This window comes from Bombina bombina, chromosome 1 (assembly GCF_027579735.1).
Source record: "Bombina bombina isolate aBomBom1 chromosome 1, aBomBom1.pri, whole genome shotgun sequence".
Lineage (NCBI taxonomy): Eukaryota > Metazoa > Chordata > Amphibia > Anura > Bombinatoridae > Bombina > Bombina bombina.
The window spans coordinates 1,338,242,476-1,338,261,816 of NC_069499.1; the positions used below are offsets into that span (position 1 = coordinate 1,338,242,476).

Here is a 19,341-nt window from a genome sequence, read left to right on the forward strand (position 1 = left end):
CGTAGCTAAAGATCCGAGGTATAAAAAGATGATTCCCCGCTGCACCTCTTTTTCATAGTGCTGAATGTCCTCTTTGCACTTCACTAGATTTGATTTTAAGCTAGTGGTGGCTCCTCTCCCCTGACTGAGACACAGAGCTTCAGGGAAAAGCCTCCATCATGGCTGCAGGCAAACTCCGCCCCCCTCAGTGTCCCTTTTAAGGGGCATTGTACACTATATTTTTCTTTGCATAAATGTTTTGTAGATGATCCATTTATATAGCCCATCTGGGAGTGTTTTTGTAACAATGTATAGTTTTGTGCATTTTTTTAATGACATTGTGCTGATTATCAGACTCCTAACCAAGCCCTACAGTAACATTGTGCTGCATTTACAGACTCCTCTTGGTTCATATTTATGTTATCTGTATTTTCATAAGCAGGGGAGGGTGAGTGTCTGCTCTTCTGTTTTTCTCCCAGCCCCTTTCACTGGGTGTCCCAGCCAAACCTAACCGGGATCTTTTAAGTAAGTTTTTAAAGGTTTATACTAGATTTTAAGATCAGTATCTGTGCATATTCTTCTTTATTGTAGTGTCTATTACATTCAGAGATATGAAAATTTGTGTATACTGTCCCTTTAAAGGGACATTGTGCTCTAATAGTGTCTCCCCTTTTAATGTGTTGTCAATGGTCCATTTTACCTTCTGTATTAAAGTAATTTTGCAAATAGCTGCTTTACCTTTATTTATTATTTGAAAAACTTTTGCCTGTTATATCCTCACTTAAACTGAAAATTTGAGTAACAAACATTTTCTCTGTAGAAAAGATGTGTAAATAGAAGACCATAGCACTGATTCATTTACCAGAGGGTGGGAAGGTGTGAGGGAAAGAGAGATTTTGTAGGTGAAATTGCTGCTTGTGTTAATTCACCCCCAGCCATAATTAGCCTTTCATTACCAAACAGAAATGGCATTAGCAGGTTCAGCCCATTGTTATGGGCATGTCCTAGGCAATGGTTTTTAATGAAACAAACAGATATTTCAAATACAGAAATAAACAACAAGAAACATTTCCCCATACATTTAATACTCTGCAGTAGATATAACAAGTTATTTGGAACACTTTAAGAGGAAACACATTTTCTTTCTTATGACACAGTGAGTCCACGGATCAGCAATTACTGTTGGGAATTTCACTCCTGACCAGCAGGAGGAGGCAAAGAGCACCATAGCAAAGCTATTAAGTATCACTTCCCTTCCCACAAACCCCAGTCATTCTCTTTGCCTTAGGTGCAAGGAGGAGGTGAAATTTAGGTGTCTGTCAAGATTCTTCAATCAAGAGTTTATTATTTTGGAAGTCTGGGCAAGTTTGCTCTGATCTTCTCTGACATGCTGGGTTTAGCTGTACTCCACATTAGTCTCTTCAGTAGGGCTGTGGTAGCTTTTAAGCAGTTAGGAACTTGTGGGGTAGGCCTCACTGTGTTTTCCTAACAATTTTGCTGCCCTTCTATAATATGCCAGTGTAGGCTTACTCTGGTCATTATTTTTCATTTGCAGGACACTGTGAGGAGCGGCTTCCTCCCATTCCTGGAGCTGTCTCCCTGTTGGACAGGCAAAAGGTGTAAGGTAAGTGCCATTTTTATCTTAAGAGAGCCCTGGCACTTAAGCTGATTAAGATTTCTATCTGCACCTTTTCTGGGACAAGTATCCTCCTGAGTTCGGGAGGAGTTGCACAGGCTGGCAGGGCACTGTGGACATAGTTTTAAGAAAGGAGTTGTCTCTTACAGCTAAGCTAAAAAGTGAGACTTTTATGTCAGTAATAATTTATTGGTGGCTCAGTTACAAGGGTTGCTTGCCCTGTGTGCTCGTTATTCTAGGGTGTATGTCATACGGTCTCTGGTCCATTTTTTTCACTTAGTATGCAGACCGGACCGTAATGCTGTGATGACGTCATGGGGGCGGGTCCTTCTTTCCCGAGACGCAGCGCGCCCTTTCTCTTGGGGCCTTTTCCCTTTCCTCTTTGAGAGTTTGCCGACTGTGTCTGTCTCCTTCTCGGCTCCTGTCTGTCCGGAGTGTAATTAGGAAGCACTCCGTTTTCAGTTAAGAGGCCAGGTAAGCACTGCAGCGTAGAAATTTAGGGTGGCCCTTCTGTAGTTTTTCCTGCTCATAAATTGCGAGTGCTGCCTTTTATTAATAAGCGGTAGTTGTTAAAGTGACAGTTCCGTTTTTTTGCGTTGTTTAAAAAAAAAATACACCATATTGTTCCGCATATAGGCCGCACTTTTTTCCCTTGATTTGTAGCTTTAAATGTGCAGTGTGGCCTATATGCGGGGTGCGGCCTATAATCGGGTGCTTATCGGCAAATTTGTACTTGCGCAGTACAGCCGAACTTCCGGTGCACCCTGTGGCCTTATGGGGATTGTAGTCCGCTGGAGTTGGATAGTTTTGCAACATTTTGCAAAGGTAATTGGTTTGGATAATGAGCAGGACGCGCATATGCAGGAGCCACCACTGTGAAGGTGTGTAATGATGCGGTAATGCTGTGTAATACCGTGCTGAGCATAGTGTAATTTGGAGCTTGGGCTTATGAGGGAGGAAGTGAGTGGAGCACACAATGTCTCATATGAGTCCGTTTGGCTACTGATATTGTCAGGTAAGAAAGTGCTTTTATCCCCATCACATCGTACCTGCTAAAAATTTACCAGTACATACAAAATTATTTAATATGTTAAAATAAAAAAAAGGAAAGATGCTGTACTCCTTAGTACTGGTAATTTCAAATGTGAAAAAAGCCTTTATTCAGCCATTACAGCTTTAATGGCTGAATAAAGGTTTTTTTGACATTTGAAATTACTGAGGAGTGCAGCATCTTTCCTTGTTTTTCTTTTTTCTATACTCTTGGGGCAGTGTAAAAGTATCCCCTGGGAGCTGACACCCTGCATTGGGACTCATTGCTTGCACATTGTGTGTGTTTTCTTTAAATTTTTTATTTCTTCAAAATGGCACCCAAACTTTAAGGGTGCGGCCTATAATCAGATGCGGCCTATATGCGGCACAATACGGGTATATTTTTTTCAATTCCGGGTATATTCATTATCTGCTATATGGACCTAGAGCCTATATCTGCTCAGGACTGCAAGCTTTGTTAAGAGGCCCCAGTTGAACCACCCTTACCCTTCTGTAGTTCTTGTGTTGATAGAACTTAATTACACAAAGATAAATTGTTTGATTCTGAGCCGCCATTCTCTCAAGGGGATGCTGTCCATGCTATGCCACAGCCTTCCCCACAAGTGTCCCAAACTGTACCGTCATCTCTCACAGTGCCCTGCACTTCCTCATTATCTCCTGATGGAGTATTTTGAAAGCTGAGATTGCGGCCCAGGTATCCTTGGTGGTATCTGAGGCGCTAGCGGCCATCCCTATGCTGCAAGGGAGGCGTAAGAGGAAGATGGTTGAGTCGGACAGTAGAGTATCTGATCCGTCTCAGCCTACCCAAGTTGCTCTTTCCCATAGGTCGGAAGAGGAAGATACTCCGAAAGCCTCTGAGGGTGAACTCTCAGACTTGGATAGTGTAAATCCTGCTTCTGATGCTGAAGTGGTTTCCTTTAGATTTAAGCTTGAGCACCTCCGTGTTTTACTAAAGGAGGTTTTAGCTACCTTGGACGACTCCAATACGCCTATCGTTGTCAACCCTAAGTCAAGAAAATTAAATAGATACCTTGATGTCCCCTCTCCTGGGGAGGTGTTCCCAGTACCAGACCATGCCATAGAGATTATTACCTGGGAATGGGAGAGGTCAGGTATACTTTTTCCCCCCTCTCCTGTTTTTGGTTTGATGCTTTGTCTGAGTCTTTGCAAGCTGAAACCCCTCTGAGTTTCAGGACAGGATAAAAGCTCTAAAGTAAGCTAATTCCTTTATCACTGACGCTTCTTTGCAGGTCATTAAGTTGGGAGCCAAAATATCTGGCTTTGCTATCTTGGCGCGTAGAGCGTTATGGCTAAAATCTTGGTCTGCTGATGTTTCTTCCAAATCTAAACTTTTGGCTATCCCTTACAAGGGAAAAACCTTGTTCGGACCAGCATTGGCAGAAATTATTTCTGATATCACGGGCGGTAAGGGCTCCTTTTTGCCTCAGGATAAGAAGAACAAAATGAGGGGACAGGCTAATTTTCGTTCCTTTTGTAACTTCAGAGGTAAGTCTTCCCCTTCCTCTACCAAGCAGGAACAATCCAAGCCCTCTTGGAATAAGGAGAAACAATCCAAGAAACTCGCAACTGAATCCAAGTCAGCATGAAGGGGTTGCCCCAGATTCGGGATCGGATCAAGTGTGGGCAGACTCTCTCTGTTTGCGTAGGGGTCGGAGTAAGATGTCCCAGATTCCACCTCTCAAGATTATCTGTAGACAAGATAAAAAGAGAGGCACTCTTGAAATGTGTGCGGGACCTTTCCCTCTTGGGAGTGATAGTGCCTGTCTCAAGTCAGGAACAGGGTCTCGAGTTTTACTCAAACCTGTTTGTGGTTCCCAAAAAAGAGGGAATTTTCAGGCCCATTCTAGATCTAAAGTTACTAAACAAGTTTCTCAGAGTGCCTTCCTTCAAGATAGAGACTATCCGCTCCATTCTGCTCCTGATTCAAGAGGGTCAATTCATGTCAACCATAGATCTGAAGGATGCGTACCTGCACGTTCCTATTCACAGGGATCTTCACAAATATCTGAGGTTTGCCTATCTAGACAAACATTTTCAATTTGTAGCGCTTCTATTCGGCCTTGCCACAGCTCCCAGAATTTTCTCAAAGTTCCTGGGAGCTCTACTGGCAGTAATTCGGTCTCAGGGAATTGCAGTGGCGCCTTATCTGGACGACATTCTGGTTCAGACGCCATCCTTTCAACTAGCAGAAATTCATACAAAGTTGGCTTTTCTTTGTTCCCATGGTTGGAAGATCAATCTGGGGAAAAGTTTGCTTGTTCTGGCTACAAGAGTGACCTTCTGTTGTAGCCGGAACAAGCAAACTTTAGGAACCATTATAGATTCTCTTGCTATGAGGATTTTTCTGACTGAGGTCAGAAGAGCCAAGATTCTGTCAGCTTGCCTGTCCCTACAGTCGGCGGCACGACCATCAATAGCCCAATGCATGGAGGTAATCAGGTTGATGGTGGCTTCCATGGACATAGTTCCGTTTTCTTGGTTCCATTTGAGACCTCTGTAGCTATGCATGCTCGCTCAGTGGAACGGGGATGGGATTATACAGATCTATTTCAGAGAATAGTTCTGGATCAATCAACAAGGGACTCCCTTCCGTGGTGGCTGTTGCAAGAACATCCATCCCAGGAGACGTGTTTTCAGAGACCCTCTTGGGCAATTGTGACCACGGATGCCAGCCTGTCTGGTTGGGGAGCAGTCTGGAACTCGTTGAAGGTGCAGGGACTTTGGTCTCAGGAGGAATCTGCTCTCCCCATAAACATTCTGGAGTTGAGAGCGATCTTCAATGCCTTGATGGCTAGGCCTCAGCTGGCCCTAGCCTATGTACACCATAATCTCTGTGGTGTACATCAACCACCAAGGGGGAACTCGGAGTGCCTTAGCCATGAAGGAGGTGGCACGGATAATCCAGTGGGCGGAGGTTCACAATTGTTGTCTATCTGCCATCCACATTCCAGCAGTGGACAATTGGGAAGTGGATTTTCTGAGCAGGCAGACTTTCCATCCCGGGAAGTGGGAGCTCCATCCGGAAGTGTTCTCCAGGTTAACAACCAAATGGGGGTTATCAGAATTGGATCTGATGGTGTCCGTTCAGAACACCAAGCGCCCAAGATACGGCTCGAGGGATCCTCAAGCTTGTCTGATAGGCACCCTGGCAGTTCCTTGGAACTTCAGGTTGGCTTATATTTTTCCTCCGTTTGCTCTCCTTCCACGATGCATCGCTCGGATCAAGCCGGAGAGAGCATCAGTGATTCTTATAGCTCCTGCGTGGCCTCGCAGGATCTGGTATGCGGATTTAGTAGAAATGTCATCTCTACCTCCGTTGAGACTTCCGTTGAGGAAGGACCTTCTTCAGGGGCCCTTCCACCATCCAAACCTTGTTTCTCTGAAGCTGACTGCTTGGAGATTGAACGCTTGATTTTAGCTAAGCGTGGATTTTCTGAGTCGGTCATTGAGACCATGATTCAGGCTCGTAAACCTGTCACTAGAAAGATTTACCATAAGATATGGCGTAAATATCTTATTGGTTTGAGTCTAAAGGATATTCTTGGAGTTGGGTTAGGATCCCTAGGATCTTGTCTTTTCTCCAGGAAGGCCTTAAGAAGGGGTTATCTGTCAGTGCCCTTAAAGGTCAGATTTCTGCTTTATCTATTCTGTTGCACAAACGTCTGGCGGACGTGCCGGATGTTCAATCTTTTTGTCAGGCTCTGGTCAGAATCATGCCTGTGTTTAAATCATTAGTTCCACCTTGGAGTATTAATTTGGTTCTTAAAGTTTTACAACAGGCTCCATTTGAGCCTATGCATTCCGTAGATATTAAATTATTATCTTGGAAAGTTTTGTTTCTTGTTGCTATTTCTTCTGCTTGGAGGGTCTTTGAACTCTCCGCTTTGCAGTGTGATTCTCCTTATCTCATATTTCATGCAGATAAGGCATTCTCCGTTCCAAGTTTGGTTTTTGGTTTTCTTCCAAAGGTTGTTTCGGACAGAAATATTAATCAGGAGATTGTTGTTCCTTCTCTCTGTCCTAATCCTTCTTCTCATAAAGAGCGTTTGTTGCAAAACTTAGATGTTGTTAGGGCTCTTAAATTTTATCTGCTGGCTACGAAGGACTTTCGTCAGTCTTCTGCATTGTTTGTTTGTTTTTCGGATAAACTTAAGTGTCAGAAAGCTACTACCACTTCTCTTTCTCTCTGGTTGAGAAGTATTATTCGTTTGACATTTGAGACTGCTAGACAGCAGCTTCCTGAGAGAATTACAGCTCATTCCACCAGGGCGGTGTCTTCCTCTTGGGCCTTCAAGAATGAGGCTTCTGTAGAACAGATCTGTAAGGCTGCGACTTGGTCTAATTTGCACACTTTTTCTAAGTTCTATAAATTTGACACTTTTGCCTCGGCTGAGGCTTCTTTTGGGAGAAAGGTTTTGCGAGCTGTGGTCCCTTCTTTTTAGTGTCCCTCCCTTATCATCTGTAATTGCTGATCCGTGGACTCACCGTGTCATAAGAAAATAAAATTTATGCTTACCTAATAAATGTATTTATTTCTTGACACAGTGAGTCCACGGCCCTCCCTGTTCATCTGTGTCCTCTAGCTTGCATATTGATTCCCAACAGTAATTGCTGATTAGTGGACTCACCGTGTCATAAGAAAGAAAACAAAATTTATGCTTACCTAATAAATTTATTTCTTGACACAGTGAGTCCACGGCCCTCCCTGTTTTTTTTTCAGACAGTTTTGTTTATTTAAACCTCAGGCACCTCTGCACCTTGTGTTACTTCCTTTCTCTCCTTTTCCTTCGGTTGAATTACTGGTGTTTGTGGGAAGGGAAGTGATACTTAATAGCTTTGCTGTGGTGCTCTTTGCCTCCTCCTGCTGGTCAGGAGTGATATTCCCATCAGTAATTGCTGATCCGTGGACTCACCATGTCAAGAAATAAATACATTTATAAGGTAAGCATACATTTTGTTTTATTGTACTGTGTCTGTTTAATAGATGTTCTTCTCAGCTGTTCTATAACTTAGTGTCTTTTTGTGTATTGCTTGTACAGTTTTAAGTGCAATCATGCACATCTCAGAAGCGAGCAGTATCCCGTGGTATGCAGATAGGAAATTCACCATCTCTCTTACTGGGTTCCTGTTCGTCCTCCCTTTGTCCCTCCCTCGTGAGATCAGCGTACAGAAATATGCCAGGTAAAGACACAAGCTAGAGTATGTGTTTTTGTTCCTTTCTCCCTGGCATTCTGATATAACCTGGGTGCTGTGTCTGTGTTCCTTTCTCTTAAGTTGCCAATTTTATAATCTTGCTAATGCTTCTCTATACTGCCTCTTGTTTCTTCTCCCTTAAAGGGACATACGTGTAAAAAGAAAATAGTCTCTATAGTGCACTATTGCTTAAATATAACAATTTATTTAAAGGGAAATGAAACCCAACATTTTATCTTTCATGATTCAGATAGAGCATGTAATTTTAAACAACTTTCTAATTTACTTCTATTATTAATTATTCTTTTGGTATCTTTTGTTAAAAAGCAGGGAATTATGCATAGGAGCTGGACAATTTTTGGCCAAAATTTTCCAGATGTCTTCCTAGGTATCTCTTCAACACATAGGGCTAGATTTATTATAGCTGAGGCGTACAGGGGCGCGTATACGCGCCCCTGTACGCCTCAGCTCGCCTGTGGCTTGGCGAAATTACCCGCAGGTATTTGGCATTACACACAAGCGCAATTTTGCGCTCGCGTGCAATCCCGCCCCCTGCCCGCGCACAGCCAATCACGCGCGGGCAGGAGCTATCAATCTCCTTGGTCGGACTCGACCGAGGAGATTGAATTTCGCCAGTTTAGAGGTGGCGAAGAGCGTTATCAAGCAGCGGTCTGGTGACCGCTGCTTGATAAATCACGGCAAGTTCTTGTGAGAACTTGCTGCCGTAGGGCTACCGTAGGGGCTTCATAAATCTAGCCCATAATATGATGGGCACAAGGTAAATTTAATAATAGAAGTAAATTGGAAACTAGCTATATTAGATAATACAAGTACATTTTTCATTTGTATGTCCCTTTTAACCTCTAAAATGGTTAAACACATATTTAAAGTCCTATCCAGAGCAGCAATGAGGTACTGGGACCTAGCTGAACATATCTGAGCCAATGACGATAGACATATGTGTGTACCCACCAACCTGTCTAGATTTTGCTTTTTAACAAAGGATACCAAAAATAAGTACATTTGATAAAAGTAACATCAAAAATGTATGTAAATTTAATTTGGACATTCATGTCCCATTAAGGAATCTTCTTGGTATGCCTTGTTGAAAAAGACTACGCACATATTCAGCTGCTGCTGATTGGTGCCTGCACAGATTTATCTCTAGTGATTGGCTAACTAGATGTGTTCATCTAACTGCCAGTAGTGCAATGCTGTTCCTTCAGCAAAGGATATCAAGAGAATGAAGCAAATTTGATAATAGAAATAAATTGGAAAGTTGTTTAAAATTGTATGCTGTATACAAATTGTGAAAATAAAATTCCCTGTCCCTTTAATCTAATTACTTCATTTAATCTGCCGATTTACATTCATTTTCCAATTTAAAGGACTGTTTCCTATATTGACTTTTCATCTATTCTCTGCATCCATCCTTCAGTTCCTTGGCCCCATATGCTCCTTTATCCCCCTTCTGTATGCTGCTCTTGCGTAGCCTCACATTGCCACTTACATTTATTCATATTTTTGTCTCTCGCAGTTTTCTCAGTGTTCTAGGTACATGTTATGTTACCATCATAGTCCTAGTCCGATGTATCTGGCGGAGCAGTGACAATCCGTCAAATGACATGCCACCCAGGTAAGCTTGGAATCTGTTCTCCTGAACAAGTTTGTGCAGATTCCTTCCCTTGCTCTGTAATGTTGAGGGTATAATATGGTGTGTGGTCCATATAGGGGTCTGTCTTGCAGTATTCTCTAGTTAGGTTTAATAACTTCCTATATAAAGTGGTTAGATTGTATACAATGGAGATTATGTGCTAATTAGAAATAAACCAGGCAAGTAACACTATATAACTACATTCACACTAGAAAACACAGATCTGCATAAAAAGATCGGATTCATCTACGGACAACTAAAGTAAAAAAATGCATAAACGTTTTAAGGGGGTTACATTTGTGTTCAATGCCCTTTTTAAATATGTACAGAAGCTAAATACAGGTATGCCCCGCTCATACAGCGGGTTAGGGACCGGAGCCCCGCTGTAAAGTGAATACCGCCTTAAAGTGAAACAAGGCAGCTGCAGCTTTCACATCACTTGCCAGTGTGTTTACAAACTTGAAAACATGTTTGAACCAACATATATTGGTGTTCCGTTTAGTTTAACACTAGCACAGCACAGCATTCAATTAGTATTCAATAAATACTGCACCTGTAAAATAGTGACAATTACTGTAGTACAATTTGCCAGACTATAGCACTGAGACACAGATTGCACTGTAATGCTGTAAACCGAGTGAACTGTGTATAACAAAATGATGCCAGTCACTTTTCTCGCAATCTGACACTGATTACAGCGCTGTTTCAAAATCCTTGGAGGTTGAACTTTAGCTCTACAAAGCGCTATATTAGCGAATCGCTGTAAAGTGAAGCTCTGTAAAGTGAGGTATACCTGTAAGTCTTGCCCAGGTAATGTTTTTCTAGTTGGCTTGTTTTTTTTATAGACTTCTTAGTTGATTTATTTGATTATTTTGCTTTTCTTCTCAGTCCCTCCTCTTGGCTTGCAGTGTTCAATGCTGTACCAACTATCTGCTTTGGATTTCAGGTATATAGATATTGTATGTATATCCAAACATTACTTACTCTGGGCCAGATTACCATTCAAGTGTTGTTATTCGCGAGCGATAAGGGGTTTATCACGGGTGTTTACACACGATGGAAATAGCATGGGTATTACAAGTTGAAAGTATGCTCGCTTGAGTGCAATTGAATTCAACACGTGTCAGGTTATCGCAACCTCAGAGCTCTGGTTAACTGTTACATTTGAATAAAATAAAAAGTGTCACAAAAAAACATCAAAGATACATTCCATAGTACATTTACACCCATAATAACACTCTCTTCTAAAATTATTTTAAAAATTGCAATAAAAAGTTATAAGGGCTCAAAGATATGAGGTCTTAGGTGTTAGGGAAAAAAAAGGCTGTAAAGGGCTTTAACATAGAGATACATTCATATACATGTACTGTATATTTACTGTACTTGGTGTTTTACTGTATATTTATTGTACTTGGTGTTTTACTGTATATTTACTGTACATATTTAACATTCAAATGTTCTTCACTTCCTTTTTTTATTCTTAAAGGTACATGAAATCCAAAACATTTCTTTCATGATTTAGGTAGAACATACAATTTTAAAATACTTTCCAGTTTACTTCTAATATCTAATTTCCTTCATTCTCTTTGTATTATTTGTTGGAGGAGCAGCAGTACACTACTGGTTTCTAACTGAATACATGGGTGAGCCAATGACAATCGGTATCTATATGCAGCCACCAATCAGCAGTTGGAACTTAGGGTCTGTGCTACTTCTGAGCTTTCCTAGATAAACCTTTCAGTAAAGGATAACAAGAGAAGGAAGCAAATTAAATAATAGAAGTAATTTTGAAAGTTGTTTAAAATTGTATGTTCTGTCTAAATCAAGAATCTCTAATTATGATTTTACTGTCCCTTTAAATACACATTTCTATATATGTGTGTATATACCTATACCTGCATATCTATTTATATATATATATATATATATATATATATATATATATATATATATATATATATATATATATATTACATGAACAGTATAGAAATATATATTTAATAATAAAAAGTACATTCTTTTCTCTGTGAAGAACGTAGAAATGTAAAATATTTGTATTGCACATCGCATTTCTCAATTTAGATCTTAGCATGAGGATTCTTAAGGCTTGTTATTGAAATATTGCATATAAAATATTAATACAAATTAATATAAATTATTAAAAATTAATAAACATACTGTGAATTATAGACATATTATATATTTTTTAATAATATAGAAATATGTTTTTTAAGAATAAAAGGGCATTATCCTGTAAGTGATGGACATTGGAATGTGAAAAAACAGAATTTATGCTTACCTGATAAATTACTTTCTCCAACGGTGTGTCCGGTCCACGGCGTCATCCTTACTTGTGGGATATTCTCTTCCCCAACAGGAAATGGCAAAGAGTCCCAGCAAAGCTGGTCACATGATCCCTCCTAGGCTCCGCCCACCCCAGTCATTCGACCGACGGACAGGAGGAAATATATATAGGAGAAACCATATGATACCGTGGTGACTGTAGTTAGAGAAAATAATTCATCAGACCTGATTAAAAAACCAGGGCGGGCCGTGGACCGGACACACCGTTGGAGAAAGTAATTTATCAGGTAAGCATAAATTCTGTTTTCTCCAACATTGGTGTGTCCGGTCCACGGCGTCATCCTTACTTGTGGGAACCAATACCAAAGCTTTAGGACACGGATGAAGGGAGGGAGCAAATCAGGTCACCTAAATGGAAGGCACCACGGCTTGCAAAACCTTTCTCCCAAAAATAGCCTCCGAAGAAGCAAAAGTATCAAATTTGTAAAATTTGGCAAAAGTGTGCAGTGAAGACCAAGTCGCTGCCTTACATATCTGGTCAACAGAAGCCTCGTTCTTGAAGGCCCATGTGGAAGCCACAGCCCTAGTGGAGTGAGCTGTGATTCTTTCAGGAGGCTGCCGTCCGGCAGTCTCATAAGCCAATCGGATAATGCTTTTAAGCCAAAAGGAAAGAGAGGTAGAAGTCGCTTTTTGACCTCTCCTTTTACCAGAATAAACAACAAACAAGAAAGATGTTTGTCTGAAATCTTTAGTAGCCTCTAAATAGAATTTTAGAGCACGGACTACGTCCAAATTGTGTAACAAACGTTCCTTCTTTGAAACTGGATTCGGACACAAAGAAGGTACAACTATCTCCTGGTTAATATTTTTGTTGGAAACAACTTTCGGAAGAAAACCAGGCTTAGTACCCAAAACCACCTTATCTGCATGGAACACCAGATAGGGCGGAGAACACTGCAGAGCAGATAACTCTGAAACTCTTCTAGCAGAAGAAATTGCAACCAAAAACAAAACTTTCCAAGATAATAACTTAATATCTACGGAATGTAAGGGTTCAAACGGAACCCCTTGAAGAACTGAAAGAACTAGATTTAGACTCCAGGGAGGAGTCAAAGGTCTGTAAACAGGCTTGATCCTAACCAGAGCCTGAACAAATGCTTGAACATCTGGCACAGCTGCCAGTCTTTTGTGAAGTAAAACAGATAAAGCAGAGATCTGTCCCTTCAGAGAACTTGCAGATAATCCTTTCTCCAAACCTTCTTGTAGAAAGGATAGAATCTTAGGAATTTTTATCTTGTTCCATGGGAATCCTTTAGATTCACACCAACAGATATATTTTTTCCATATTTTATGGTAAATTTTTCTAGTTACAGGCTTTCTAGCCTGAATCAGAGTATCTATTACAGAATCTGAAAACCCACGCTTTGATAAAATCAAGCGTTCAATCTCCAAGCCGTCAGTTGGAGGGAAACCAGATTCGGATGTTCGAATGGACCCTGAACAAGAAGGTCCTGTCTCAAAGGTAGCTTCCATGGTGGAGCCGATGACATATTCACCAGGTCTGCATACCAAGTCCTGTGTGGCCACGCAGGAGCTATCAAGATCACCGAGGCCCTCTCCTGATTGATCCTGGCTACCAGCCTGGGGATGAGAGGAAACGGTGGGAATACATAAGCTAGGTTGAAGGTCCAAGGTGCTACTAGTGCATCTACTAGGGTCGCCTTGGGATCCCTGGATCTGGACCCGTAGCAAGGAACCTTGACGTTCTGACGAGACGCCATCAGATCCATGTCTGGAATGCCCCATAATTGAGTTATTTGGGCAAAGATTTCCGGATGGAGTTCCCACTCCCCCGGATGGAATGTCTGACGACTCAGAAAATCCGCTTCCCAATTTTCCACTCCTGGGATGTGGATCGCAGACAAGTGGCAGGAGTGATCCTCCGCCCATTGAATTATCTTGGTCACTTCTTTCATCGCCAGGGAAGTCCTTGTTCCCCCCTGATGATTGATATATGCAACGGTCGTCATGTTGTCTGACTGAAACCTTATGAATTTGGCCTTTGCTAGTTGAGGCCAAGCTCTGAGAGCATTGAATATTGCTCTCAGTTCCAGAATGTTTATCGGGAGAAGAGACTCTTCCCGAGACCATAGACCCTGAGCTTTCAGGGATTCCCAGACCGCGCCCCAGCCCACTTGGCTGGCGTCGGTCGTGACAATGACCCACTCTGGTCTGCGGAAGCTCATTCCCTGTGACAGATTGTCCAGGGTCAGCCACCAACGGAGTGAATCTCTGGTCTTTTGATCTACTTGAATCGTCGGAGACAAGTCTGTATAATCCCCATTCCACTGTCTGAGCATGCACAGTTGTAATGGTCTTAGATGAATTCGTGCAAAAGGAACTATGTCCATTGTTGCAACCATCAATCCTATTACTTCCATGCACTGCGCTATGGAAGGACGAGGAACAGAATGAAGTACTTGACAAGAGCTTAGAAGTTTTGATTTTCTGACCTCTGTCAGAAAAATCCTCATTTCTAAGGAATCTATTATTGTTCCCAAGAAGGGAACTCTTGTTGACGGGGACAGAGAACTTTTTTCTTTGTTCACCTTCCATCCGTGAGATCTGAGAAAGGCTAGGACGATGTCCGTATGAGCCTTTGCTTTTGACAGGGACGATGCTTGAATCAGGATGTCGTCCAAGTAAGGTACTACTGCAATGCCCCTTGGTCTTAGAACCGCTAGAAGGGACCCTAGTACCTTTGTGAAAATCCTTGGAGCAGTGGCTAATCCAAATGGAAGTGCCACAAACTGGTAATGCTTGTCCAGAAAAGCGAACCTTAGGAACTGATGATGTTCCTTGTGGATAGGAATATGTAGATACGCATCCTTTAAATCCACGGTAGTCATAAATTGATTTTCCTGGATAGTAGGTAGGATCGTTCGAATAGTTTCCATTTTGAACGATGGTACCCTGAGAAATTTGTTTAGGATCTTTAGATCCAAAATTGGTCTGAATGTTCCCTCTTTTTTGGGAACTATGAACAGATTGGAATAAAATCCCATTCCTTGTTCTCTTATTGGAACTGGATGTATCACTCCCATCTTTAACAGGTCTTCTACACAATGTAAGAATGCCTGTCTCTTTATTTGGTTTGAAGATAATTGAGACCTGTGGAACCTTCCCCTTGGGGGTAGTTCCTTGAATTCCAGGAGATAACCTTGAGAAACTATTTCTAGCGCCCAAGGATCCTGAACATCTCTTGCCCAAGCCTGAGCAAAGAGAGAAAGTCTGCCCCCCACTAGATTCGGTCCCGGATCGGGGGCTATCCCTTCATGCTGTTTTGGTAGCAGTGGTAGGCTTCTTGGCCTGCTTACCCTTGTTCCAGCCTTGCATTGGTTTCCAGGCTGGTTTGGGTTGTGAAGTATTACCCTCTTGCTTAGAGGATACAGAATTAGAGACTGGTCCGTTTCTGCGAAAGGGACGAAAATTAGGCTTATTATTAGCCTTAAAAGACATATCCTGTGGGAGGGCGTGGCCCTTTCCCCCAGTGATGTCTGAAATAAACTCTTTCAAATCAGGTCCAAATAATGTTTTACCTTTGAAAGGAATGTTAAGCAATTTTGTCTTGGAAGACACATCCGCTGACCAAGACTTTAGCCAAAGCACTCTGCGCGCCACGACAGCAAACCCTGAATTTTTCGCCGCTAATCTAGCTAATTGCAAAGCGGCATCTAAAACAAAAGAGTTAGCCAATTTAAGTGCTTGAACTCTGTCCATAACCTCCTCATACGAAGATTCTTTACTGAGCGATTTTTCTAGTTCCTCGAACCAGAAACACGCTGCCGTAGTGACAGGAACAATGCATGAAATTGGTTGTAGAAGGTAACCTTGCTGTACAAAAATCTTTTTAAGCAAACCCTCTAATTTCTTATCCATAGGATCTTTGAAAGCACAACTATCTTGGATAGGAATAGTAGTGCGTTTGTTTAGAGTAGAAACCGCCCCCTCGACCTTGGGGACTGTCTGCCATAAGTCCTTTCTGGGGTCGACTATAGGAAATAATTTCTTAAATATAGGGGGGGGGAACAAAAGGTATGCCGGGCCTTTCCCACTCTTTATTTACTATGTCCGCCACCCGCTTGGGTATAGGAAAAGCGTCGGGGAGCACCGGAACCTCTAGGAACTTGTCCATCTTACATAATTTCTCTGGAATGACCAAATTGTCACAATCATCCAGAGTAGATAACACCTCCTTAAGCAGTGCGCGGAGATGTTCTAATTTAAATTTAAATGTCACAACATCAGGTTCAGCTTGATGAGAAATTTTTCCTGAATCTGAAATTTCTCCATCAGACAAAACCTCCCTCATGGCCCCTTGAGATTGGTGTGAGGGTATGTCAGAACAGTTATCATCAGCGTCCTCTTGCTCTTCAGTGTTTAAAACAGAGCAATCGCGCTTTCTCTGATAAGTAGGCATTTTGGATAAAAGATTTGCTATGGAGTTATCCATTACAGCCGTTAATTGTTGCATGGTAATAAGTATTGGCGCACTAGATGTACTAGGGGCCTCCTGTGTGGGCATAACTGGTGTAGACACAGTAGGGGATGATGTAGTATCATGTTTACTCCCCTAATCATCTTGGGCAATATCATTATCTGTTGCATTACTGTCCTTACTTTGTTTGGACACTATGGCACAATTATCATATAAATTTAAATGGGGAGACACATTGGCTTTCATACATATAGAACATAGCTTATCTGATGGTACAGACATGTTAAACAGGCTTAAACTTGTCAACAAAGCACAAAAAACGTTTTAAAATAAAACCGTTACTGTCACTTTAAATTTCAAACTGAAAACACTTTATTACTGAATATGTGAAAAAGTATGAAGGAATTGTTCAAATTTCACCACAGTGTCTTAAAGCATTAAAAGTATTGCACACCAAATTTCAGAGCTTTAACCCTTAAATTAACGGAACCGGAGCTGTTACATTTAACCCCTATACAGTCCCAGAATGAGGCTCTGTCTATAACTAGAAAGGCCCCCATCTGAAAAAGGTGTCCAACACAGTGCCTGCCGTTTTTCTAAACGTTCCCCAAGATTATAATACCAATAATTAGTTAGAATCTGCATAATATGCCTAGTAAAGCAATTGTTTTAGCCCAGAAAAATGTCTACCAGTTTTTAAGCCCTTTTTGAAGCCCTTTATTCTTTTATGTTTAACTAAGAAAATGGCTTACCGGTCCCCATGAGGGGAAATGACAGCCTTCCAGCATTACATGGTCTTGTTAGAAATATGGCTAGTCATACCTTAAGCAGAAAAGACTGCTAACTGTTTCCCCCAACTGAAGTTACTTCATCTCAACAGTCCTGTGTGGAAACAGCAATCGATTTTAGTTACTGTCTGCTAAAATCATCTTCCTCTTACAAACAGAAATCTTCATCCTTTTCTGTTTCAGAGTAAATAGTACATACCAGCACTATTTTAAAATAACAAACACTTGATAGAAGAATAAAACTACATTTAAACACCAAAAAAACTCTTAACCATCTCCGTGGAGATGTTGCCTGTGCAACGGCAAAGAGAATGACTGGGGTGGGCGGAGCCTAGGAGGGATCATGTGACCAGCTTTGCTGGGACTCTTTGCCATTTCCTGTTGGGGAAGAGAATATCCCACAAGTAAGGATGACGCCGTGGACCGGACACACCAATGTTGGAGAAATGTAGAGTAAATATACAGTAAAACACACAAATACATATGTATATAAATATATAAGTGCATTGGAGCCCTTTGCACTTAAGTAGCTGAAAACACGTAAAACCCTTTTACTGCAATATTCATATTTAATAAAGTGTTTAACCATCTATCTATCTTACCAAAAACATCAGATCTATGTATTTATGAATAAATAAAACAAATTCTGCTATGTGAAAAACAATGTAATGTAAAATATTTATATTTTATGTCTGGTTAGCACACTTGGTTAAACGCGATCGGGATTAGGCACGAGTAGGGTGTTAACTTTCCCCCCCTACGTTTCGTGCTCCGATGAAGTCTATGGGGGGAATACGTTAACGAGATTGCGATATTGTAAGTTCGGATTTTAACGCATGGTTGGAAACTTTTCACTTAGAACATGTAATACACACGTTATCTGACGCACGCAAAACACTTCTAGCGGAGTTAGCACGTGAGCAATAATTAACGCTCAACTCCTATTCTGGCCCCTCTGTCTTCTTGCACTTCTTTCTTCATTGTTTTCTATCATACCTTCCTTTCCTGCTTTCTTCATTGTTTTCTATCATACCTTCCTTTCCTGCTTTCTTCATTGTTTTCTATCATACCTTCCTTTCCTGCTTTCTTCATTGTTTTCTATCATACCTTCCTTTCCTGCTTCCTTCATAGTTTTTTTTACTATCACACTTTCCTTTCCTGCTTTTAATTCTTTCGGCTCTGTTTTGTATACTATCATTGCGCTTTTGTCTTTGCCATGTTCTTCTGCCTTAGTCTTTCTTTGTCCTTGACAGTGCCATGTGAGCAGCGTTCCTGTGTACGGCAGCTTACAGCATCAAGACATCAAACGCTGGGGATACATTGTGACGGTGGCAATGTTCATTGCTCTGTGTGTGTACACTGGGACAGGTCAGGATCTACATTAATGCGTTCTATCAGCCTGTATGTCTTACAGTGTTGTCACTTATTATGGCAAATAGCATCAGGTCAAGTATGCTTGCAATGTATTACTGAATTTCTTTATGTTCCATTCCCAATCAGTGTGTCCTCAATTCAGGTGAAATCATTTTTGTCTTTCTTCTTTTTAAAAGTTAATAAGCTGTGTATCGCTCTTTTAGTTTCTCTCTTCTTCTTCACCCCCCTCTCTCTTTCTCTCTCCTCAAAAAACACATCTTAAAGAGATAGGAAAGTCAAAATTCAACTTGCACGATTTGTGCAGAGCATGCCATTTTAAGACACTTTTAAATAAACTTGATTTTTGAAATGTGCATTTGTTCTCTTGGTATCCTTTATTTGAAAAAGAAAAGACACATATCCTACAGTAGTGGGAGCTATTTGCTGATTGGTGCCTGCACACACTTGTGTCTTGTGATTGGCTAACTAGACGTAATCAGCTAGCTGCCAATGTTCCTTCAGCAAAGGATAAGAAGAGAATGAAGCAAATTTGACAATAGAAGAACATTGGAAAGTTGATTAAAATTGTATGTTCTATCCGAATCATGAGGGTTTTGGGGTTTCCTGTCCCTTTAACACAGAGGTCGCATTTACATTGCTGTTAACCAATTTAAATAGTGTCAATTGTTTTCAGCGTACATACTTTTTTTAAATTATGTTTTACAAATGCACAACATTTTTACCAGGTGTTCAGTGTAACCACTATTTTAATTTCAGAATAAAATTGGTGTCTCAAAGTATGTTGCTAAGCTGATGGTATAAATGTGTTTTGTGCTGTCTACTTTCACCTGTGCTTGTCTCACTG

The 19,341-nt window shown here is 41.1% G+C and overlaps 1 protein-coding gene across 1 annotated transcript in view; it reads left to right on the plus strand.

Moving 5' to 3' along the window:
- Nucleotides 1-18,508, plus strand: part of SLC38A7 (solute carrier family 38 member 7) — a 63,435-nt gene extending 44,927 nt beyond the window's left edge. Inside the window, exons 4-7 of the mRNA XM_053719508.1 lie at nucleotides 7,726-7,867; nucleotides 9,417-9,515; nucleotides 10,422-10,479; nucleotides 18,377-18,508. Coding sequence (XP_053575483.1) covers nucleotides 7,726-7,867; nucleotides 9,417-9,515; nucleotides 10,422-10,479; nucleotides 18,377-18,508 — 431 coding nt within the window. The remainder of the gene's footprint in view (nucleotides 1-7,725; nucleotides 7,868-9,416; nucleotides 9,516-10,421; nucleotides 10,480-18,376) is intronic.
- Nucleotides 18,509-19,341: the final 833 nt, after the last annotated feature.